The sequence below is a fragment of the Vipera berus genome, assembly GCF_964194415.1.
Source record: "Vipera berus genome assembly, chromosome: 3".
Lineage (NCBI taxonomy): Eukaryota > Metazoa > Chordata > Lepidosauria > Squamata > Viperidae > Vipera > Vipera berus.
In genome coordinates, this window is record NC_138204.1 from 131,312,856 (window position 1) to 131,334,875 (window position 22,020).

Here is a 22,020-nt window from a genome sequence, read left to right on the forward strand (position 1 = left end):
CTGCCCTGAGTCTTCAGAGAAGGGCGGGATATAAATGGGATTTTTTAAAAAATGGCTAAACCTGCATATTTTGAATTATTTTTGTTCCCCAAAGTCATCTCAAATAAAAAAGGCTTTCTGGAAATAGGTTTTGACTTGGTTTTCATAAATGATAAAATAATCACCTGAAATGACCAAATCGGACAGCGTTTATAAGAGAAAATACCCAATGTGGAAGTGGACTGTCTGTCTATCTGTCCATCCAACCAACCGACCAACTACATATTTTTTGTCAACTTAAGGCATTGTACATGCCTAATTTCCCTCTATCTTCCCGACACAACAGCACTTTGTGGTTGAGAAAGAATGACTGGCCCAAAGTTAGCCAGGTGACTTTTGTGCCTGAGGAAGGACTAGAACTCACATTTCTAACTCAGGAGAAGCCACTACCCCAAGCTGGCTAGTAAAAGGTTTGTAGTTCAAATGAATACCATGACTTAAGAAGTGATCTGGCCAAGAAGTGACTCTGGCCAGGATAAAAAGTGACTCTGGCCAGCCTACAGAGGAAAAAAAAAGTCAAACAATAGCCATGTCTAACAGAGCACAAGAGATTTGATCAACAACAGAGCCTCCTCAAGATCTCGCCAGTCCCCTGAGACCCCCCAGGCCTAATGATAAAGCCAAGATTTGATGAATTTCCAGAACATAAAGTGGGATGAATGTGATCTGACTTTGGGGAGGGGTAGAATCTACAAGGCGAGCACCAAGGCAGATACGGCCAATTTTCATGGACCTGCTAATTGTAGATCCCTGATTGATGGGACCTGCAACATGGCCTTTCTTGCCAGATCTGACGGGATGAGCAGATGTAGTCAGGGAGAGACAATCCTTCAAATAACCAGACGCTGTGCTGTGAAGGGCTTTAAAAGTCAAAAACAGCACCTTGAATTGGACTCAAAAGCATGTTGGCAACAAGTACAGCTCACGGAGCAGAGGTAACATGCTGTTCTAAAAGCACCCATAGCTGTGTATGTTGCTGCATTTTGCACCATCTGAAGTTTCCAGTTACTCTTCAAGGACAGCCTTGAAGTAGAGTGCATTGCAATAACTGAACCAGGAAATGAGTAGGGCACGAGTAACTGTGAGCAGAACCTTCAAGTTCAGGAACAGGAATAACTGGTGCACAACACAAAATGGTCCAAAGGCCCTTCTAGCTACAACCACCACCTCCTTCTTTGAGCAGGAGTTGCGAGTCCAAGAAAACCGCCAGACTGCTCACTGGGGCCATACAATTCAGAACCATGCAGCCCCCAAAACGGCATGGTCTTAGAACCAGCAGGCCCCAAAACCCAATGCCATTCTTGCCATAGGTCAGCTGAAGCCTGTTGTTCCTCATCCAGATGCTCACAGCCTCCAGACACCTGGGTGAGACATCCATAGCGTTGCTTAATTTGCCAGGGGCAGAGATGTCTCATTGGGTATCTTCAGCATAATGATGATATCTCACTCCATGGCAACGGATGATCTCACTAGGTTTATAATAGCAGTAGGATCAAAGGGTAACTTATTTTCTCTATTGTAATACAACTTTTGGACAGTCACTGGAGACACTCAGTTCAGCTTCTATCTCAAGCTGTGGGAATTCACTGGGTGACTTTGGGCCATTCATTTCTTTCATGCTAGTTTATCTCATATCTCTCCCTTTTGTTATGGGGGGAAAGGAAGGGAGATCCAATGTAAGATGCCTTGAGCTTATGAAGAAAAGGTAGGATACAACTATAACAAAATAAAAATATGGTTGGTGTATGCCTCCGAAAAATTCTATATATTGAGAAGGGAATTAGAATGAAAATTAAAGTAGACTAGTAACTCTACAGTAAATAATGGCCTTAGCACATGCTTTGAAACTCAAATTGTAGTTTGGAGTCTACCTTGCAATTATCCATAATAGTGCAATGTTTGAATTAGACTTTTTTTGTTTTAACGAGGTTTTGAGATGTTGCTTTAGATTCATGAACTCCATGATTGCTAGATGTAAGAATGATGAAAGAAAATGGGTTCATTTTGTTGATGTGTTGGCTAAGTACTTCCTTGGGATATGACTAAGGCAGAGGCATAAAGTTTCTTTATAGAGTTGATGACATAATGATAAAGGCATGGTTTTAGTTTTCTTTTGCTGCCTTTTGTGGTTATGCAGGATGTCAAACAGTGGTTCTGAGAATTTGGAGAGCTATTGCTAGCCCAAATAGTCAAGATTAAACCAAAGGATCAGAAGTCAGATTCAGCAGAGGCCATACACTTTTCTTGTAATATTTTTAATTTTGTAATATCTTTGAGGGGTACTTGGTCATGGCAGACTGATATATAATGTTTTTTTTTGTCAAAAGAGTGAATATACTATCTCAGGCTAATTAAAGCAGATGCTTGATGAATAAGGGTTCCCTCTGCAGGCTCCAGGGTAAAGTTGACTGGTACAGGACATGCCATTCCCCCAAACATTTCTGGTATAAACTGAATTAAGCTTCATATTCAAGGAAGAGCTCCTTAGTTCTACAAATGCTTGCTGGTATGATGTGTCTGTACAGAATTTGCAGAATAGGGAACATCTTGTTTCAGTTACTGTTTTAACTGCCATAGTGTAGGGATGTATACGTTGGCCTCAGTTCCCAGAATGTTTAGTTACTGAATAGATTCTGATTAGTAAAATTATTGGGACTTGAATGGAATGGAAAGCAAGTGAATGGAAAGAAATTTTTGCCAGATGCACTTTATGGTTAAGCACAAAGGGGCAGCTCCGTGGGTCAAGATAAAATTGCATTTCAGTTCAGTGACTTTCAAACATCATGTCCTCAGGGACTCTTCTGTATGGATTTGTCTACCAAGGAGTTTTGCAGATAGGACATGGAATCTGTGGTTTACGGAAGATACTGGTGATATATGCCTGCATGCCCAGTCTATTGGATACTGGCATGGAAAAGTAATCTCTTAAATTTAGAATTTAGAAGCAGCTCTGTGTATCAATGTTTGAGGTAGGGGAGTGTTTTCTCTCAGGATAATTTAATTTAATTTAAGTAGATGGAGTTTTGCTGATTTCAAAAGGATGTTTCTTCTATTAGCAGGCCAGACATCCCCATAGGAGACAATTTGATTGCTTAGTTTACAAACTCAGCAATAAATGGGGAACTCGTTTTTTATCATTGCAAGCTCTGGTGAGAGAAACTGCCACCAGTCTGAATGTCTAAACTACTGGACTTATAACAGTACTATCAATACAGGAGAAAAATGCTAGCCAGGCAGTGGGTGTTTTATGCGTATATAAATCCTAAGGTAGGATTCATATGGAGTAAGAATGTTAATAATTGCTGGATTTTCACTGATATTTGAATTTGTCTCTGGAATATCTATATTCCATGATTCACTAAAACATTTTAGGGAAGACTGTTAGGAAACTGATGAATTATGGCTTCAGTTGATTTAGCCTATTACGTTCTGCAACAGCAGAACCCATTAGAAGCAACATACAAATATACAGTTGGATTTCGTTCATGATGATGATCTGTCTTGCAGGTGCTGGATTGGATCGAAAACCATGGAGAAGCTTTCCTTAGTAAACATACAGGAGTTGGGAAATCCTTGCATCGAGCCAGAGCACTGCAGAAACGCCACGAAGACTTTGAAGAAGTGGCACAGGTAGGGAATTCACCCCGGGCAACTATTCTTGGCATTCATTTGAACATGGCTGGAAATCCTGCAAAGGTGCCCAGGTTTTCAAGCTGCAGTGTTTGACACCAGTTTGAAACGAGGAGATGGAACTGGTTGCAAACGTTGTAGCTTGAAAGCATGGGCACCCTTCATGCTCTGACTTTTAATCTTTTTCTTTCTTTCTTTGTCTTGTCTCCCCATTGCTCCTCTCCATCCAGTTTCCCCCCCCCCTTTAATAAAGGTACGCCTTTCCTTCACATCATTTCCATCTTGTTTCTCCTCCTCCCTCTTTACTGTGCCCGATGGAACATATCCACGAGGCAGTTTTCGTGTCTTTCAGTAAAAATGTTAAAAGATACTTAGATGAGGGAATCGAGCTCATTTATAAAGGGGCTAATTTATTTTACAGGTGATTAATTTTAATCGGCAGTTATAAATTCAGTAACCAATTGTTGTTTTTTTCAAATCCTGACACACAGGCATAAATTTGTTACTTGTGTATTGGGAAAAGGAGAATCTCTAAGACAGGCAGTCCTCGACTTACAATAGTTTGTTTAGTGACCATTCAAAGTTACAACGGCACTGAAAAAGTGACTTATGACTGTTTTTCACGCATACAACCATTGCAGCATCCCCATGATCACATGATCAAAATTCAGATGCATGGCAACTAACTCTTATTTAGGATGGTTGCAGTGTCCCAAGGTTATGTGATCACCTTTTGCAACCTTCTGACAAGCGAAGTCAATGAGGAAGCCAGATTAACAACTGTGTTACTAACTTAGTACCTGCAGTGATTCACTCAACAACTGTGGCAAGAAAGGCTGTGAAATGGGGCAAACTCACTTAGCAACAACCTTGCTTAGCAATGGAAATTTTGAGTTTTAATTGTGGTCGTTAAGTCGAGGACTACCTTTAGTGGGATATTAAGTTTAAAACCTGTCTGCCCATTGGATAAATCCAACAAATAGCCATATAAAATCTCTTCTAAAGTAATCTTTTAAAAAATGCGCTAAAGAAATCCGTTTAATTTGTTTATTCATTTCTTTCTGCCCAAAACACTTATACGATGCATTTGTTCATTTATTTTTTGAACTTGTACCTTGCCACAGTCAATGTACTCTCACCAACTTACAATATGTATAACATAAAAACTGTTAAAACATCTACCATAAAAAAGGACCAAAAAAAATAAAGGTAAATAAAAATAATAGAGATGGTGCCCTGCAGGCAATCAAGAAAATACTCTCCCAAATAATCCAATTTTCAATGACTTCCTGAAAACCAATAAGGAAGAATAATTTTAATGGGGGAAGGGGTTATTCCAGATCAGGAGCACCACCAAAGAAAAGCAGAGTCACCTACCCTTGGTCCCTGTAACTAGGGCCCTCTTGGAAAATGGACCAACAAGGCAAGTATTATTATCTGCCCTAAAACCACACTTTGCACTCACTTATACACAGGGCTTTTTTTGTCATAGAACGCCCAGAACGCAGTTCTGGCACCTTTTTTGGATGGAACCTTGTAGGGTAGGCAAGGCCGGTTGTATGACATGTGTGAATTCCGGCACCTTTTTATTTTACAAAAAAAGCACTGCCTATACAAATGTCTCTGTGTGTATCTCTTCATTGCCTGAACTGTGGGAAAGTTTGTAGCCACTTTGAAATAACTTGGCTTCTATTGCTGCCAGTTTCTGTTCTGAACATTCCCTATATACCACCTAGAAGTGTGTACATTATTAGAAATGAGCTATTAGGCAGCTCACTAACTCTAGAATATAGATTGCTCATGTAACCATTAGTCTTGAAATACTGAGCATTTTATTCTCTTTCTCCAGAGCCCATGATGGCCAAATATGTAAGGGATGGGCAAAACATTACAAAGTTGTAATGTTTCAGAACAGAATTTTGTTTTGCATACCTCCACAAATAAGTAGGAGCATGGTAGTTTGTAGAGGAGATCCTTCACATCTGTCTTCCCCCTGTACAGTGTGATTTCAGTTGTATTTGAAGATGTCAGAGAGGCTTGACAAAGTATAATGAGTACTGTACAATGTACTCAAAGTACCCTTGAGCTCTTATGATTTATTTAGCCTATAAGTGGTGGTGGTGATGGGGAATGATTTCTTGTTTACTAGTGTAATGAGGAAGCTTATTTATTTTACTGTGAAACATGCAGTACAGTCATAGTGTTCAAGCACGGGTTTCGGTAGCTTGATATTTTATTTGATAAAAATGTATTTGTTTGATTGCGGTTGCAAGGCACATATGCAAAGAGGGGGAAAAATACAAGGATGTCTGCCAGCAAATCTGTCTATTTATTATAATATTTGTATCATTCCAGAATCCTTTCTGAGACATTATGACATTTTGTAGCCAAAGGAATAAAGCAGTAGGATAGTGGCAAGACAGCTCCCAGTTCCTGTAAATTAAAGTTGCAAATGTTTATAGGAGATGACCCCAGATGTTTTTTTCAAAGTCGTGGGATAAAAAAGCAGTGATAACTTTGATTACTCTAAAAAAAAAGTACTGAAGCTATTTAAATAGTTTTTTAAAATATGTCACCTTTAAGAAGTATGGATGTCAACTCACATAATTCCCCAGCTCGCATTTTACCCTCCTCTTTTCTTTAAAAAGATTTTGTTCATGTCAATTAATAATACAGAGCCCGTCTGAAATTGGTTGGGTCACATGGGTCTATCATATTACCAGGTTGTGTTCCATTGATAACTGCTGAAGATTTAAATAGATCCCATTTGAAAACCCTGTAATCCAGTGATCCCTGGTGATATGAAATAGCTGTAGGTCGTTTTATTGTTGTTATTTTGTTGAATAATTTAATAAACACATTTATTACAGCATATCCCACCTTTCTTCCTTGACTCAAGGGCTGTGCATGACCTTCCTTTCAATTTTTGCACACAGAGCAAGTAACATAAGATAATCTTAAAAGCATTTGCCGAAATCAGTTGTGAATATGAAGGTAAATGATAGACTTTGCAAATGTTCTCCTGTAAGTGCAGTATCTTAAACCATGTGCTTATTGGTAGTCATGGGTCTTCAAATGATAGGGCGATGATATCACCAGAGAACCCAGGATTTATACTCTGCTTCTTCCATTTTTTTTAGAAGATGAAACCTACTAGAAACTTGACATATATGGTTTCTTCTATTGGCCACTAAATCTTGACTGGAAATCATGCTTCAGCAATGTGCTGCTAGATTTCAGTCGTGGAGCCTTGAAGGACATCAGAGGCTACAAAATGGGGTTTGGGAATTGTTTATGGGTCAGTATAAATGTTCGTAAAATCCCTCTGCAACTCTTATTCTCTTGCCATTTCTGCAGAACACATATACTAATGCAGACAAATTGCTAGAAGCAGCTGAGCAGCTGGCACAGACTGGAGAGTGTGACCCGGAAGAGATTTATCAAGCAGCCCATCAGCTGGAAGACCGGATACAAGATTTCGTTCGGCGGGTGGAGCAGCGCAAAATCTTACTGGACATGTCTGTATCTTTTCATACCCATGTTAAAGAGGTAAGCAAAACAGGAAATAGCGTCAGGATCTTTGTAAGCGCATGCTCAGAAGCTAAAATAGAAATCTACAGCAGCAAAAGCAGGATTGGTCTTTCAACAGATCCTTTGCAATGTGACCTTTTTGGGGGGGTTCCCATTCCTTCTAATGGACCTTGCCAGTTTTGCCTGATGTAGAGCAGCCTTTCAAACAGCATTGGTTATCTGCTGCGTTAGCTGCTCTTTTAATTTTTTCCAGTGCCTCAGAATGCTCTTAAGTTGGGCGCACTCTAGGGTGGATCCTGACCCCGCTTGAAACACTACAACACAGATAAAAATGTAGGTGATCAAGGTGTAAATATCAGCTTTAGGCCTTGGAAGCCAGGTAGCCTCTCAAACACAGAAGGTACTATGTAAAAAATGCATTGGATCGTAGTTTTCCTTGAAGGGACAAGCAATCATTTAATAGTTGCAATTAAAAGAATTAGTGATCCGAGAGAGAGAGAAACCAATCTAATTCAAGGTGGTTAATATAAATTTCACTAGTATCCAGGGTATAATATATATACGTGCTCTTTCAGTTTAAATTTTCCCCTCAAAACTATAATCCGTTCCCTTTTCTTAAAGTTATTCACTGACATGCTTAACCAGACTAGTCCAAGTGGTATCAGATGAGGGTCCGTTTTTGGCTGTTGGACATAATTTGATGTTTTGAGGGCATATAGTAGGCACTTTTAACACATGGGAGCTGGGTAAGCTTTCCCTTTCCTCAATGGCAACCATGGAAGACATATAAAAGGTACAAACCACACAGTTACCAGAATTGCTGCCTCCTGTCCCTGCTGCTGGATGCTATTTTTTATTTTTTTATCTCTGCTTAACTTTGTTATCTGCTGGGAATCATATGTTTCTAAATGCATTGGGTTGAAGCCGTTTTCTAAGAAAATGTTTGTGGCCGAGAGGCCACTCCTGAAAATAAAGGTGTTTTTGGAGATTCTTTCCTTCCTTTTCCACCTGCTGAATCCTCCTCTTTTTCAATTAAAAGAGTATTTGAAAGATGAGATTGGGACTTCAGCAAAATACAACATGGGTGCTCTGGCTCCTACACTGGAGGTTTCAGATCTAATGGCTGCAGAAAGTGTTACAAAAAGTCAGCCACGCAGTTTCTCTCAGGTTAAAATATAGTACAAAAGTCTCGTTCCCCAAAATGTTATCTTTAAAATAGAATAAAAAGCAAACAAACAAAAAGAAGGGGGATGGAATTACATTTTCTTTTAAGTATGAGAAAATTCCACTGATTACTAAAGTATGTATAATGAGAATTCATACAGGAATATGGCTAATAAATTACTTTTTTTTTGTTCTGGTGACCAGTGGAATATTTCTTGTTTTAGGAGAGAGTTTTATTATGCTGTACTTTTATTAAAGTATATAATGAAAAGAATAAAAACAAAATTTATCTCCCTCCTTCCAGCACTTTGAGCTGTTACCTCATTATAAAGCAACTTCCTGTCAATCATTATACTTACTTCATTTTTAATGTAACACATAAATGGTAAACTTGGCTCTCAGTAAGAAATTTATTTTCTTCTTATGTAGTATTACTGGATTTGTTTATACTAGAAAGTGAAGGGAAATCAAAGGATAGTTGTACATTCATGAGTAATTGGAAGCTATCTCCACAAAATGGTTTCCTCAGATGTCGGCTTAATAGGAATATTCAGCAAAGGCAGAAGGGAACAGAAGGCAAGACTATTACCTGTTGCCAAAGATGAGGAAAAAATAAATGGAAAGTATGTAACAAAATAGATACTTCCAGTTGTTAATTGTTCAGGGTTGCCCAAATTTGCTTTTTCCTCTACCTCTTCTCTATCCTTTGTCATAATCATGTTTTTGATTTTTTTTAAAAAAAATTGTAAATCTGAAATCAGGAGTTAGATTACTTTTTATTATCTCTGAGTCGCTATTGGAACTCTTTTGGCTAAAGTGCAGAGTACAAAATGCTTCAGATAAATAAACCTTACACTTTTCAGGTCTTAGGTTCTTGCTTAGTGTTACTTATGGGTAAAACATTTTGAAGGAAGATACAATCATATGAAAAAGAAAGTACACCCTATTTGAATTCTATGGTCTTACATATCAGGACATAGTAAAACAAAAACCATCTGATCCTTAGTAGTTCTTAAAGGCAGGGTAAATACAATCTCTGATTAACCACAATATATGACATATTACAACATGCCATTATTTTACAAAAAGAAAGCCAAAATGGACTGTAGGTTGGCACCTGTGTTGTTATATTTCACATGAAGAACCCGTTGATCCTCGTGATTTGTTTTAGTTTATTGTTTCAAAATAACACTTCCTCAGGCAACTAGGTGTGCTGGCCTTTAACCACCAGTTTCCATAGCACCAGAATGCCTCTCAACCTCCAACATATCCAGAAGTGTTTTTGTTTTTGAAAAGCCTTCGGTATGCTTTGAAGTATTTCCAGAAATACTAGTCAAGAGGTTAGCCTGGTGGTAGCAATAAAACTACCCGGAGAATATTGGAGTATTTTAAGTGGGAGTAAAAAAAAAAAAAAGCAAAATCGGTACAGTCTAACAAGCTTTGGAATTATAGGGTTGCAGGAGAACAGTAGAAGAGATGAGAAAGGCTTAGGGCTACTAGGTCTGGGCTGCAAAAAGCCAGATAAACAGTAGCTGCTAATGAATTACCAAAAAACAACAATAACATTTTGTTGCCCTGCTGTGCTCATTCAGGCTTTTGGAACCCCCATGTACCGGTAGTAGCCTTAAGAAAATGAACAAGATGATTCAATAAAGAACATGAAGCAGAGTGGAGACTGTCAATATTTTTGAGTGTTCAGTCTTGAGCTGGGGTAAAGGGATAAATCTCACAGAATAAGTCAAGCAGTTAGGAGACTGTTTATAGCAACAGTTACTTAGGTGGCAAGCTCAGTGCAGGAATTAATGGCAGAAACTGTAGGCTACACCCCAGAGGGTAATTTAGCTTCATTCACTGAGTAATTCAAAGCTGTTATGTTTTGCTCAAAAAGTGCTTTGACTAATGTCTGCATTTGTCTGCACACATAACTTTCCAACTGTCAGCTGTACAAATGTGCATTTAAATAACTCCCTTTTCCCCAGGTGGGAAAAAGTGGAATGTGAGATGGCCCAGGTGTTTGCCTAGCCATGCCAAAAGTAGGAACAAATCAGCCCTGTCAACTATTGGTGGAAGTATGGGTATTTGTTTGATGAAGATGAACCCATGAGGCATAGTGCCTAAGCGTTTTTGCCTGGTGTTTTACGAAACACTCCTCCACGGCTTGTAAAAAATAAATGTCAAAATATTTGTTGTTCCAAATTTAATTTTTAGAGAATCTGTCAGCTCCTTTCTCGGTCTTCATACATAAGCATTTCTATAGTGAACTCTGGAAATGTAGGCTAGAATGAAAAAAAACAAGACCGGCTATTTCTTAGTTGAAAAATGCAGTGTGAAATTTCGTGACCTTGAAAAAAGAGTCATTCTTACAGAAACTTAATACAACATTACTATTTGCTTGTATTGTTTATGGGTGTGCATGTGCCCACATGCCTTCAAATAATTGTACAGTGTTGCTGTTTCTCTCACTGATTTGATTGACAATATATTTAGGCTGCATTAGAATGTTTTTCATATGATGAGCTGATCTCAGAAACTGATCATAGCTTAAATGACATCAAGAAAACATTCAGCAACTTCACACAAATTAACCTCATTGCTCATAATCATGAAATTAAATCGGGCTTGCAATACTCAAAGGTGATATAAAGTTGAATAGCAGATGCTGTTATTTTTCTTCACAAATTATGTAAATATACACATACTGTAGGCTGCTATAGATATACATTTACTTCTATTCAGCTTCACTGCATCTGCATTGTCAAATGTTGTAACATTAAATTGTTATATAAAACTTTTCAGAGTTATATTCCTTAAATTGTTACTTTCTTGTTTTAGCCGTTGGCCATATATCAAGCTTATGTAAGTAAAAAATAATAATCGTTCAAATAATAAGCAAAAGTTGCCTAAAGAAACATACTACAAAGAGTAATTCAGCTGACATTCTGTTAGTGCTCCCAGCAAGCACCATAACCCTAATTTACTACTATGAATTGGAATAGTTATGCAGTTACCCTGCAGGTTCTAACTGGAAGACAGAAAATCTGTTTTTGGCTGGGTAAGATACTCATTCACGTTCTTTACCTTTCAGTAGCAGTTAAAGTTTGTTGTTTTAGTCAGTGACATAGATGATATGATATCTGGGTGCACATGTTGTTTTAAACCATGATTTAATAATTTCACACTTCCCTAGAGCATAAACTAAGAACGGACAATCCAACACCTGCAAAGCCAGCTTATCATCACCAGTAGACAAGGGTATTTAAAAAATGGGGGGAAAGGACCCCTAAAAGTCAGGAAAAAATACCCAATTGGCCAAATTGCTTGAAGGCTGATGTATTGAAGAGTTTTAGCTGAAATAAGACATTTGGAAAGATTTAACTAGATAGATGCTTGGTATAATCCAGGAAAGTGACTGATGGGTTAATAATATATTTGAGAGTATTTCCCCACATTGTTGCTTGGACAATCTAAACACTGTTTAATGATTTTGTACCAATAGCATGCCTGCTGTCTGGGAGCTATATTTAAAGCTACTTGGCTCAGTGTGATGCTGAATAAACGATGCAAGAGACTTCCGCATAGATAAGGGATGCTGTAAGATAAGATTTGTATTCCCTAAAGTTTCCTAATGATGCTACAATATTATAGTAATTAAAATAATTATTCTATCCAATAACAAACATTCATCAGGTAAATTGAACACAAGGCAAATGTGCAATAATTCAAAGTCTATAACAGGGGTGTCAAACTGCTGGCCCATGGGCCGGATGTGTCATGCCGAAACCGCACCCACCCCATTGCCGGCAATGGGGGAAAAAAGTTGTGATACGTCGCGACATGTCACATGACATTGCGAGGTTGACACCCCTGGTCTATAAGAAATAAAACACTATTTTAAAAAAGATTTTAAAATTATGTCAAAAGCCAGGAGCGTAAGCACTAAAATACATAGTCTGCTTTCTCTGGAATTTCTATAGAGGTAGTCCTCGACTTTTGGCTGGTTGCTTAGCGACTGTTCAAAGTTACAATGGATTTCCCCAGAGCTATTTCCAATCTAGTTTCAAAGTTCTGATGCCTCTCCTCCCCCCACCCCCCGAAGTCCTCATTTTGCATGATTGGCAACCAGCCTGCATGGTTACATGGCTATATGTGGCATTTTTGCTGGAAATCTGTGTTTATTTCCAGTTTAAGGTAAAAAGCAGCCGTTAGCTAAAATGGGTTCCTTTATCAACCACTGCATTTGCCTAAAAACCATGGCATTCCCTTAACACCACTGCCAAAAAAGGGTCATAAAATCAAGCAAAGTCACATGCTTAACAGCTTAATGACTGCCACAACTTACGACTGTAATTCCGGGTTCAACTACGAGATCGTAGTTAGACGACCACCGGGGATAAATCTGTGATAGACAGAGTGACCCAACTGAGAAAATCCTTCTAGTCACTAAACTATGGAAGTTCCCAGTTGGTAACCCTACAGCTTTATTTTAGACTAATGGAAGTGTCTTGAGCAATTTTGAAAGAATCCATGCATCCCATTGCTGTGTTTTAATTGCCAGAATAAGGTCGTATAAAGATAAAGGTTTCCCCTGTCCAGTCGTGTCTGGCTCTAGGGGGGCAGTGCTCATCTCCATTTTTTACCAGAGAGAGCCAGCGTTTCCGTGGTCATGTAGCCAGCATTACTATATGCCAAGGAGCACAGATTGTTACCTTTCCACCGAAGGGGCAAGTAACAGGAGTTCACCCCATCACATAGTGCTTGGGTGTCAAACCTGAGCTGTCATCTTTCCAGCTGACAAGCTCAGCATTTGAACTGCTGTGCCATCGTGCTCCTTTATATAATACCAGTTCTAAAGTGGTATTATATAATGTAAATTACTACCTAATCTTTGAACGATAGATGGTATAGTGACAGATTTTTCCTGGTATAGAAAATATTGTAGTTATTATATCAGGCTGAACTGATAAAACGTACTCCTGGCTACTAAGGCCATTTACATTTCAAGTGACAATTATACACCTAAGAACATGAGTAAAAGGCATATTTGACCCTTCAGGGTGAGTACAGTGCCCATTAGAACAGAATAAATACATTTTCACTTGGCAATCCAAACAAACGAGCAACTTCCACTTTGCCTAGATGGAGTTCCAGTTTAGTAGCTTTCAGTCAGCATATTACACTAATCACAGTGCAGATTAATGATTTAGGTAAATATAAAGCTGGTACTGTAGCTGAAAGGAAAATTATCGACTTTCACTGGACTGTATATCTCACATCCATATTACCTCTTGTTAAAGAATCTTGTATCGCAGTGCTGGAGAAAACCTCTGCCTAAGCTTGTAGAATTATTGGCAGTTAGCCTAAGGATCATAAGTCATGGACCAAAGGGTGTTTTGTTCTGTTTGTTTTATAGACTCAAGTAATCTTGGAAATAATTGATTCTTAAAACCTGGATTGATTGATTGATTGATCGATCGATTGATTTGTATGTCTTTGTGCTAGCTAGAGAGATAATACAGAGAATTGCTTTCTACTATTTTCTATAGAATGATAATTGCACTTGATGGTCTAACTCTCTGGGAGAGGACTCTTGGAGCTGCTGTTTTCTAGCAATCAAGCAGCAGGAGGGAGTTCTGTCCTGATCAAATAGGATTAAAAATTTAGATATTGATTCAGAGATATATGTCATAGTAATAACTCATTCAGCGCTAAGAGGGATTTGATTTTATTTTTGCTGTTTTTTTGCCATGTGTCGTGTAATGGCTTATAACATGTAGACAGGGCTCAGGGAACAGTATCGGTATTCTGTTCATGTAGTTCCTCTTGCTGTCTGAGATGGTCTCTGAGCTGATGTTGGCAGGTCTCTTCTCTCCTCTTCAATTGATAAACCAACTGAAGCCTATAATTAACTTAAGTCTGTGATACACACACAAGTAACCTTTTCAGTTTAACCGCTATAACATGTACAGTGTTACTCTTCTGTGTGTAGTCTTATCAGTTGTATTTGGTACAAACTTCGGGAGTCAGCTGCCTTAGTTCATTGTTTTTTAAAGATCTGTATAGTGAGGTCCAGTGTGGAAATCATCTGAGGAAGTTTATCTGAAAATTGCCAGAGTCTTCAAGATTAACTCTGTCTGCAACTTCCTCCCCCTGTTCTTTGAAATGTCTACTGCTGAGTTGTGGCCTTGTGATTTTTTTTTTATTGGCATTCATAAATATCTAAAAACAGACCTTTTGAAAAAACAAGTTTAAATTGTTTATTTTTTATTATTATTTTGAATCTCTAGTTTGAAACTGCTGATCATAAAGAGACTTCGGTTATCAGCAGTATAAGTTTAATATAATTAAATAGCAATGCATATTTATTTAATGTCTTAGAAAATTCAGAGAATCCTGTATCTACTATTTCTTTAGCTACAGTTTAAGAACAGCCCTGCAGGAACCACTTCAAAGGTACATGCAGCCTTATCATCTTGTTTCCTACCTTGGCCTACCTATAGGAAGCTTGCAAGTAGGTTTTGATATCAGCAACCTTTTCCTTCTAAAAGGTCCTCAGAAACTAGTGATACGTGCCTCCAAACATGAAGACATGGAGTAGAGTTAGGAAATAGTGTAGCAACAGCGCAAGAGAAGGCCAAGTTTGTTGTCCTTATGATGCACATGGGGGAAATGGGAGCTGAGATTTAACTAGAGCATTACACAAACTTTGGCAGAATCCTATGAATTCTGAGCAACTAATATTTGCATATCGTAACCAGTTTTCTTGCAAGTATGCTTTAAAAAAAGTACCGAAGGAGAGAAGAACCTAATCTAACAGTCAGTTTTCTTTCATAATTACGTTTTCCATCCTCAGCTCTGGACATGGCTGGAAGAGCTGCAGAAGGAACTGCTGGATGATGTCTATGCTGAATCTGTGGAGGCTGTGCAGGAGCTGATCAAAAGATTTGGCCAGCAGCAGCAGACCACTCTACAAGTTACTGTGAATGTTATCAAGGAAGGCGAGGATCTAATACAGCAGCTGAGGTAGGATGTGGCCCTCTGTGGAAATGTCAACTTTGCATCAAGTCCTCTTCCTTTCCTTCCAGGCCTGCTGCACTTTAAAGGGTTAAGAGTTTCTCTTGCCCTCTTTGCCCTCATTGTTGGGAGGGTCAAAGAAAATATCATAGCAGGGGTTTACTACACTCTGCAGAAAGGAAGTTCACATTGGTCTAGTCTGAATCATGTTCCTTGCAACCTGTAATTGCAGCCTAATTCTTGGTAAAGAAAAAAATGCAGCTTAGCTCATTGTTAATTATAAGGCAGTCTGTGAAGCCAATATTGCCAGCTCAAAGCAACGTGTTGGTGAAAGAACATGATTTTGGACATGTGTCACCAAAGATTGAAGAGATTGGCCTCTATTGCACATGCTTATATTTCAGATTCCGGTTTTTCTATGCCTGCTTCCTGTGTTTTATAGGGATTCAGCCATCTCAAGCAACAAGACCCCTCATAACAGCTCCATCAATCACATTGAGACAGTCCTTCAGCAGCTGGACGAGGCCCAATCCCAGATGGAGGAACTCTTCCAGGAGCGCAAAATAAAGCTGGAGCTCTTTTTGCAGTTGCGGATCTTTGAGAGAGATGCCATTGATGTGAGTCTGCAGTCCAGATTGCACCATACCTAATATTTCCTCCTTCTCCCTAAGCCGTTGGGCTGATTTGAAAAACGGGAGTTTCTCTTCAAGAAGAAAACTTCAATGCTATTAGTTTTTCCCATTTTTCTTCATTAACTCTCCCAAAGGCAGTAAGTCAAGGTGCTTTCAGGTAATGATGTAAATAGTTTCTCTCCCCCCCCAAAAAAAAAAAGGTTTGCCTGTTTCATTTGGCTAAGGTCAATAATGAAGATGCTATTGGAATAAATAGTTGTACCTGCTGTAGTAGAAAAGTTTTGTGTAATTTCTGTTTCTTTTTATATTTAATTTTCGATATCTCAGTAAATATTAATAGTCCTTGCTTTTACTACAAACATGTTAATAATGTTCTTCTAAAACAGACATGTCAAACACAAGGCCCGGGGGCCAGATCCGGCCCGCGAAGTGGTTTCATGCGGCCCGCGAAGCCATCCTGGAAACAGTGAGGGAATGGCCCCCTCTGCCTTAGCCCTGGCCCAGAGACCCTCCTTCTGCCAGAGACCCTCAGATCTGCCCCATTCCTGCCCAGGCCCCCATAGGCACCCTTGATGCAAACGATGTAGAGCTGGCCATGCCCACCCAGTAGGTCATACGCACTCTAGCCACGCCCACCCAGTAGGCCACGCCCACCCTGGCCATACCCACCCGGCCCCTTGAGGGCAACCGCAGTGCTGATGCGGCCCTCAATGAAATTGAGTTTGACACCCCTGTTCTAAAAGCTTTCCAAACCAGCTTGCAGATTTAAACAGGAGAGTTTATGTTAGAATAGGATATCCCGAATCTCACACATTATTCTTTTCCATATAATGCCTTTGAAAAATTCATCGCTTACATAATCAGGTCTGTCCTCCTTCCTCCAATAGCAGGTTGCCATGCAGCAGGCCTAGAACATGATTGTTTTTCAGTAGTGTTATGAAATGTTAAAAAGTAAGAATGGAGTAAAGAAAAAGAAAAGAAATATGTATAAAGAAGTAAATTTCCCCTTCGTCAGAACAAGTATAAACAACTTTTAATAGCATATCACCTTCTCCTAAAATACAGAAATAAAATCTCTTCTTCCCATGTCTCATCTCTTATCTGCAGTACCAACAAAATTTTGAGAGCACATTATTCAGTAGTCAACCTAGCTCCGTTCAGAGTTATCAAAGATAACAAGATGTCTATTTTATCCTCTCTACATTTTACAAAAATGTACATTTTAAATTTTACACTCTACTAAAAACCGCATTTTGGGTAGAGAGAATCACTGGTTTGAAAGGGGTAAATGAGCCCATCTGTGTTAGAATTGAACAGCCCTCCCTCAACAGAGAGGGAGGAATAAGATACCAGCTATCTCCAGTTTACAACTCAGCCCTTGCAGCAGTTCCAGGAAGGTTCCACAACAACCAATTACACCCTGAATAAGGTGACCCTGAGGCCACAGATAACCCCCCAGAGAGTGCTAATGACTAGATGACTGCAAAGAAGAGGGAGCCAGGCTGTTCTCCAGAGCACCTGAGAGCAGGACAAGAAACAAGGGATGGAAACTAGTCAAGGAGAGAAGCAACCTAGAACTAAGGAGAAATTTCCTGACAGTTAGAACAATTAACCAGTGAAACAACCTGCCTCCAGAAGTGATGAATGCTCCAACACTGGAAGTTTTTAAGAAGAGACTGGACAGCCATTTGTCTGAAATGGTATAGGGTTTCCTGCCTTAGCAGGGGGTTGGACTAGATGACCTCCAAGGTCCCTTCCAACTTATTATTATTATTATTACTATTATTATTATTAAGAAATACAATCCTTCCACCACCACCACCCCAATCCTATTAGAACCTATCCTTCCATCGCCCCACCATCCAGTTTCAACTGTCAGTATCTATCCTTTCATCCCCCACCATCAGAACTGATGAAGCTTCTTGGATAAGAAGTGAAACAGTTTCTTCTTCCCCTCCTCAAAGGAAAAAAAACAGTTCAGTTGCCTTTTCAATAACAAAGCACCTTTGAAACAATCCAAAAGTGATTAAGAAATTACTTCAGTTGAGCTTTATGTCCATGTAGTCTACTTTAGGACTGTGAGCTTACCTCCACTCCCAGCTGACTAGAAACACCTTGGTTCTGCAACCTACTCATGAGGAGCAGCTGTTCAGAGTACATGTGGGTGATCTCACAATCTTTCTTCTCTGGAGAGAATTAACTGGCCAGGATCTTCCCTCCAGCCACCAATGTCTGCTAGAATGCTGTCCCACTGCCACTTCAAGGATACTTATTTTGCCATGTCCTGATCAAAAGTATCTAGCCTAGAGTATGAAATTAATGATTAAACCCTTAATTGTGAGGTAATTTACATGCCTCCTTCCTGTTCTTTCAAGAATTGGGTGCAAATTTATGTTCTTTTAGTGGAGCTGGTAAAAAGATTTACCTTCATTTCTGCAAAAAGATTGCTTGAGAAAAAAAAATGTTTGCATAGATTTTTATATCCAGAAATGACTATGGCATAATTGTCATTCCACAGCTTGCAGAAGTAACGTTTTTCACCTCTAATATTAGCCATTATTCATTCACCCATCTAATGTTTATTTATATATTAAACATAACATACAGCATCTGGACCCCAACCTCATGCTAAGCATAGTTATTTTAACCATGATTTATTGAATAAGTCGCAAAATCATGGTTTTAAAGATTCAAACCTATGCTTGCATAACATGCTAAGCCAAAAACAAACTTTATAATGGTTAAAGTAACGCAAATTGTTTCATTCTAAGTGTTTATATAAATGTAACTATGATGGCTACTGTACTTCTGTCTTGTTAGGTTCTTAATGTTTGTCCTCTTTTTAAAGCCATAATATATTTATAAGAATTTTGTGCAAAGAAAACTTCAGTCTGAGATGCTTCAAATTGTCAGTTTCCTCTTAATTACCAGTTTTAAAGAAAAAATATTTTATTTTTTAGTAACAACAATCTGCTTGTGGTTTATTTTGAATCCATATCTTGAAATTTTTTAGTTCTTCTTGTCCCTAAGTATTATGCTATATATTAAAGATTTAGAAGCTTCTCAGTGAGCCATTAGCTCAATTCGCAATAATGGAGTCCTCATGAAACAAAATATACTTCTAAAATTCTACCAGAGAATCTTTGTTACTGAGCGTCTTGTGTAATAATGGTCTCCCAGACTACAGTTTCCATTATCTTCCAAAACATCTCCACAGCATGGGAATGCAAACTCTATGACAGAGAACAATGTCACATACTGGTTTCTTGTTATTTTTTTTTTCTTTTGCTTAGTCATCTTGATATATGAAGATCAAGCTTTTTCTTGGAGAGTCCAGGTATATTTTACCAAATGATCAGTCTTCTCTAAGACTCACTTCCTTTTGAATCCTCAAAACTTATTGTTGCTAATTGATGAGTGTTATCTTCTCCTCCTTAGATCATTTCAGACTTGGAATCTTGGAACGATGAACTCTCTCAACAAATGAATGATTTTGACACAGAGGATCTTACAATAGCTGAACAAAGACTTCAGCACCATGCAGACAAAGCACTAACCATGAATAACCTGACCTTCGATGTCATCCACCAAGGACAAGATCTTCTACAGTATGTCAATGAAGTTCAGGCCTCTGGTAAGATGGATTTGCCCCACTTCAACCAGGTTAATGGATTTATTGAGATTACCTAGGCTGACTTCGCGAGAATCAATGATTTTTAATATTGTACTCCTGAAAGAAATAGAATGTGTCAGGTATTTTGCTTTTGGAAGAGAAACGGTATTTTATTAAGGTTGGTATAAAATATATTTTACAATTAATAAATATTCCAGGTTTTTTTTTAAAAAAAATAAGCGGCCATAGTATCATTTTTCAGTTTCATCCATGTTGTCTTATATAAATAACAAAAAAGTTAACTCTACCTTGCCAAATCTGCTTGAGATTCAGTAAACTGCAATGAATAGTGCCATGTTGGGAAGATCTGTTAGATAATCCTGATGTCGAGGATTACAGCGCTCATACTCGTATTGCTGTATATTACATTGGGTTTGTGTTGACATATACCAGGCATAGGCAGCCTCAGCTCTTTTATGACTCATGGACTTCAACTCCCAGTCAGCATAGCTGTCTCAGGAATTCTGGAAGTCCATAAGTCATAAAAGAGCCGAGGTTGCCTACCCCTGACATATACAATACACAATAGCAACTCCTTAGGCTGCTTCTACATGTTTCATGTTGTGGAAAGATAAGTGGGAACAACTATCTAATGAAAGTGTGTCGAAAATATAATGTGCGTAAGGATAAGCAAATTCACAAATTTGTGTGTAAAATTATATGGAGCTAGTTAAGGTTTTTAAAACACTATAGTTTACTTTGTATGATGCTGTTTGTAAGGGAATGCCAATTACACAGAGACTGAAAACCGCAGAACAAAAAATTGTGGTATTGTTATACTGTAGTGTAAAGTATAACTCAGTCACAAACCAAGAGGGAGAAATTAGTTTTGATAAAATTAAATTAAATTAAGACTTCCATTGTATGTGTGTTCTGAGCAACTTTAATGTGTAAACTATTCTTAACCAAGTGGGGTTTTTTTTTTAAGTGGACTTGATTTCTGAAAAATCAACAAGTTAATCAATTTTGCAGTACAATTGATGAATTCGTTATTTTAAGTTAGAATAGGAATAGAACAGAATAGAATACTTTATTGGTGAAATGTGATTGGAGACACAAGAAATTTGTCTCTGGGGCCTAAGCTCTCAGAGTATTTTCAAACAACAAAGTATTATAATCATAAGATACCAATAGGAGGAGATAATAGAAAAGATGAGAAGGATAATAGCAATACAGCCATACTACATAGGTAAATATCCTTAGACATAAAACAGTACTGTAGTACATAGGGATTTGCAATGTTAAAAAAATGACACCTTAAACATATATTCAACTTCCTATCTCATCCCTTTCCAGTTTTGACAAGCACAACATGATTTTGCTGCTATTAAAAGGAACAGAATCATTTTTGGAGCTCTGATGAGTTTGTTCTTTAAAAAAATCCTTCTCTTTTTCACCTCATCCCAAATGGATACATAGATGTTTTGTGGCATATGGGCTAATGCCTGCTGTTGTCAAACATACCCAGTCCAGTGCTCTCCATTTGAATTGGAATGTAACTTACCCATAATGTCCATCCATCATGACAAAAGGCTGTGAATTATTGGAGTAGTAAATCAACAATAATTGGTTAAGGATAACATTCGTTGGTATGAAATAGATAATTGGTAGACTGGTTGAGATGTTTATATGCATGGAATTAAAAAGCTTTTACAATTGCAAAATTAAAGTCAGCTGTGTATCCTTTAATACTGTAGGTCAAGGGTCTTCAAACTTGGCCCTTTTATGGCTTATGCTTTAATTCCCAGAATTCCTCAGCCAGCGTGCCTGGCTGAGGAATTCTGGGAGTTGAAGTCCACAAGTCATAAAAGGGCCAAGTTTGAAGACCCCTGCTGTAGGTCATGTATATCAGTTTTGTGAAGTATACCACATGGGAAGGTATAACCACATGGGTGTGGTTATAGGTGTTGAACTGCTCTGCGACAGAGATGTGGACATGGCAACTCGGGTACAAGACTTGTTGGAATTCCTCCATGAGAAACAGCAGGAGCTGGACCTGGCAGCAGAACAACATCGGAAACATTTGGAACAATGTGTGCAGCTACGACATCTGCAGGCTGAAGTCAAGCAGGTATAAGACAACTGTGGTACTTCATCTCTCTATTCCAGAGGTCCTCAACCTTTTAGGCACCAGGGACCACTTCCGTGGAGAGAGGTTTTTTTGCGGACCGGAGGGTTTGTGATTTTGTGTGCTTTCTGCAGCTTGCGGATGGGGCTTTGCTTGTTTGTACATACCGGTTCCTGGCATGCTGCAGCCTGGTACTGGTCCACTTGCTCTATTTCATACTCATCCGTTGGTATAAAAAAACCTTGCAGTCAACCCAAATCATTTTTAAGCAA

The 22,020-nt window shown here is 38.6% G+C and overlaps 1 protein-coding gene across 2 annotated transcripts in view; it reads left to right on the forward strand.

The window, feature by feature from the left end:
- TRIO (trio Rho guanine nucleotide exchange factor) overlaps nt 1–22,020 on the forward strand; it is a 266,591-nt gene that overhangs the window by 116,422 nt on the left and 128,149 nt on the right. For both annotated transcript variants that reach the window (XM_081322967.1, XM_081322968.1), the window contains exons 10-15: nt 3,547–3,669; nt 7,027–7,218; nt 15,215–15,384; nt 15,818–15,992; nt 19,446–19,641; nt 21,585–21,751. In XM_081322967.1, the coding sequence (XP_081179093.1) occupies nt 3,547–3,669; nt 7,027–7,218; nt 15,215–15,384; nt 15,818–15,992; nt 19,446–19,641; nt 21,585–21,751 (1,023 nt within the window). The remainder of the gene's footprint in view (nt 1–3,546; nt 3,670–7,026; nt 7,219–15,214; nt 15,385–15,817; nt 15,993–19,445; nt 19,642–21,584; nt 21,752–22,020) is intronic.